The sequence below is a fragment of the Hesperophylax consimilis genome, chromosome 10 (genome assembly GCF_061612785.1).
Source record: "Hesperophylax consimilis isolate HC1 chromosome 10, BYU_Hcon_1.0, whole genome shotgun sequence".
Lineage (NCBI taxonomy): Eukaryota > Metazoa > Arthropoda > Insecta > Trichoptera > Limnephilidae > Hesperophylax > Hesperophylax consimilis.
Window position 1 is genome coordinate 22,369,108 of NC_142845.1, and position 3,180 is coordinate 22,372,287.

At 37.9% G+C, this 3,180-nt stretch overlaps 1 protein-coding gene across 1 annotated transcript; it reads left to right on the top strand.

The window, feature by feature from the left end:
• The first annotated feature begins 1,974 nt into the window (after positions 1-1,974).
• On the top strand, positions 1,975-2,379 carry LOC149420469 (uncharacterized). Its single transcript, XM_089636365.1, has one exon. The coding sequence runs from the start codon at positions 1,975-1,977 to the stop codon at positions 2,377-2,379; it is 405 nt and encodes a 134-aa protein (XP_089492491.1).
• The last annotated feature ends 801 nt before the right edge of the window (positions 2,380-3,180 follow it).

A 3,180-nucleotide genomic window follows, 5' to 3' on the forward strand; every position in this document is an offset into this window, starting at 1 on the left:
ATTTTTGAAATTGACCAATAGATACTCGGTTAAAGTCAATACGATAATGAGTACATCTCCAGTACACAACCAAGAAAGAGCGCGTATATGCATCCCTAGAAGTTTTTTGTCTCTCCTGAACATTTTTACAAACGGTTCTTCCGCGGTACCGAACTTACACCGACGTACTCTGTCTGTAACCCCGGGTCCGTGAACTCTAGAACTTGGATTGTTATTTGTTATGTTTCGTTTGTTAAAATTTTTAACAGATGTCGTAATGTTTCTAGTTGATTACGATGTTAATTCGAAAGCTAAATATCTGATCATCTCTAAAATTGACAATATTTTTTTAAGGGCAATAATCTTGGGGTAAATATTTTTTTTAATAAAAAATTTCAGTTTCGCAAATCTGACGATTATTAAAAATCGTTGTGTAAATGTTACGCGGCGCGTAAGTTTGCTGGCTCCAGGCGTTTGGGAGCAGTTGAGTCTCTTGTGCGGTATTCAGGTAAAAAATCTTGAAAAGTGAAAATCTTGACTAATTGTCATGGCGTTTGTTTGGTTAGAACGGTCTTAAATCTGGCTCGAGGCCGGCTTTACTTTGTCAACGTTGAGCGTGCGTCTAAGAATCTAATTAGTAAGATGGTTAGTATCATATACGGTACACCATAGATAACATACACAAAATAACTGTTAAACAAAAATTAACTTGAAAAGGCTTATTGAATAAGTTTGGTTTGCATTTATAGTTAGAAAGTAGTGTGATATATCTAATACGTTAAGAAATATTTAACATTTACACACTCTGTGCTCTGTGAATGTAAACATTCTTGTATCCCATAAACATTTTGAAAGCATCATTAATTTATAATACCCCTGAAATAATTTTATTGTTAATTTTATTATTTGATCAGTGCCTAAATAAATGATAGTTTTGAAAATTTTCGTATTTATGCGTTACAAACGTATGTTTTTTATAAGAAAATATGTAAAATGATTTTTTCTCGGCGATCGGTCAGCAGGTTCAGTTGAAAATAAGTTTCATTAATTTTGAATTTACCCTGCTTTATTTTTCTTTTAAATAATAATTGAAAAATGTTTCCAAATGAATAACAGCTGTTGCTGGCAAGGCACTCTATGCGGGTGCAGTTGGAGCAGCCTGCTCCGAGCGCCGAATTGCCAATGCGCTATGCGCTGATAACATCCAACACCTAACAGTCATAACATGTCGCCCTTGAGATTATTCTTCATAAAAACGTCGCTACTTAAAAACACAAATCATTCACATATTATTGATCACAGTGATCACCTACCTAGGCGTCGTTTCAGATGTTATCCGGACATGTGCATTCCGACGGCCAAAAGTACAGCTACGATTACTGTTTGCTTTTGAAATAAGAATATGATTAGTTCCTACCGGGATGTCATTTATCCAGTTCGTACTTATCCCAAACCATCACCTTGCTGGAAAAGTTTTTAAAATTTGGAACAATGGCAAGAACATAGTACAAATTCGAGTGCGTTTGTTTTTAAAACAGATAAATTGGGACCAATATTAGTAAAAAACGTATAAAAAAATACATTTTCTACGAACCTTAAGGTGCGTCCACACCAGTAACAAAACGTGTTACAAAGAGTTATATAACCAATGTTATGTAACTTGTTAGAAATTCAACTGAAAAATGTTGTATAACACGATGTTGTGTAACTTTTTTTCTGTTTTTATAGCAGGTTACATGTTACCCAGAGGTTGTCGGTAAAGATCAAAGGAATTAGATAACTTGGTTGTATAACAAGTTGCAAGCTCGTCCACACACACAACAAAACAAAAAAAAAAAACACAAAAAACAAACAACCCACCTTTCAGTGTCCTCCCATCAGTTGATGGAGAACTATCTGTAAGTGAGTGTGTCTGAGTGCGTGGAGTTTTTTTTAATTTGACTGGCGTTCTTTGTTTTGTGTATTTTGTGAGGTATTTTTTGAGGTCTTTTGGAGATGGAGTGGACGAAGGAGAATACCGAAAGATTGATTGAGCAGTATCGTGAGAAAGCAGTACTTTGGGATCCACAACACAATGAATACAAAAACCGTAATAAAAAGCAAGATGGTTGGGCTGATCTAGCTTCCGATTTTGAAGGAAACGTGGATGAGGTGGAGAAGAAAGTTCGGATGCTAATTGGACAATTCCAGCGCGAATTGAAAAAAGGGAAGAGTGGAGACGGAGCTGATGCCCCTTACAAGACCAAATGGATATATTTCCACTCTCTGCTTTTTCTAAAAGATAAAAACACACCGAGGCACCAACAAGAAGTCGGACAGCAGCTCACGGGTGAACTGCAGCAACCAGATGAGTCCACACAGGCGTCAGATCAGGCACAGGTAAACACACTTCAGTTTTAATTAAACTTTAATTAATTTTAATTACATTTTATACAGTTTAATTTTTCAACTTTAATTTAGTAGTTAACTACCTATTTAGTAGGTACCTACATAATAATTATTTGTCACTAAGAAGAAAGTGGGAGGAGAAAAACAATGTAGGTAGGTACCTACTTAATCCCTCGCATTCAGTATCTGTTTTGCCACGGCACTGATCCCTCTTCAGATTGAAAAAAAGCGCTGATTTCATTACGAACCATTCTGCCGACGTCGGAGGGTTTTCTCGGGATCCTTCTGAGCCGCAGAAAGGTATCTGTTGGTTCACCCACGATTCTCCAATGTCCAGGTGTAACTTCACCGGAGGAGGTATCTTCATCATCGAAGGTCCCAGGGGGGGTGTACGATGATGCTGATTGACTTTTTCGAAGAAAGTTGTGGAGGAGGCAACAAGTTAGGACAACATTTTCTGCAGTTAGGGGCTCAAGAAGCAGGGGTTTTCTGAGGACTCTGAATACAGCTGACATTATACCAAATACATTTTCCACAGTGCGCCTTGCTCTGCTATGTCTGCCATTATATATTCTCTGTGGCGAACCTTTTGCTTGTGCCCCCGGATACGGTTTCATCATGTTTGGCAGTAACTGAAAAGCGTCGTCACACACAAAAACGTAAGGAGTTGGCAGTGTTCTCCCAGGCAGAGGTGTTGCCGCTGGCAAATGTAAATGTGATGTTTCAAGAAGCCTCTTGAACTCTGTACTGCCAAACACGCCACCATCAGATATTCGCCCTTGGCATCCAATGCTGACATAAGTAAAACAGTAG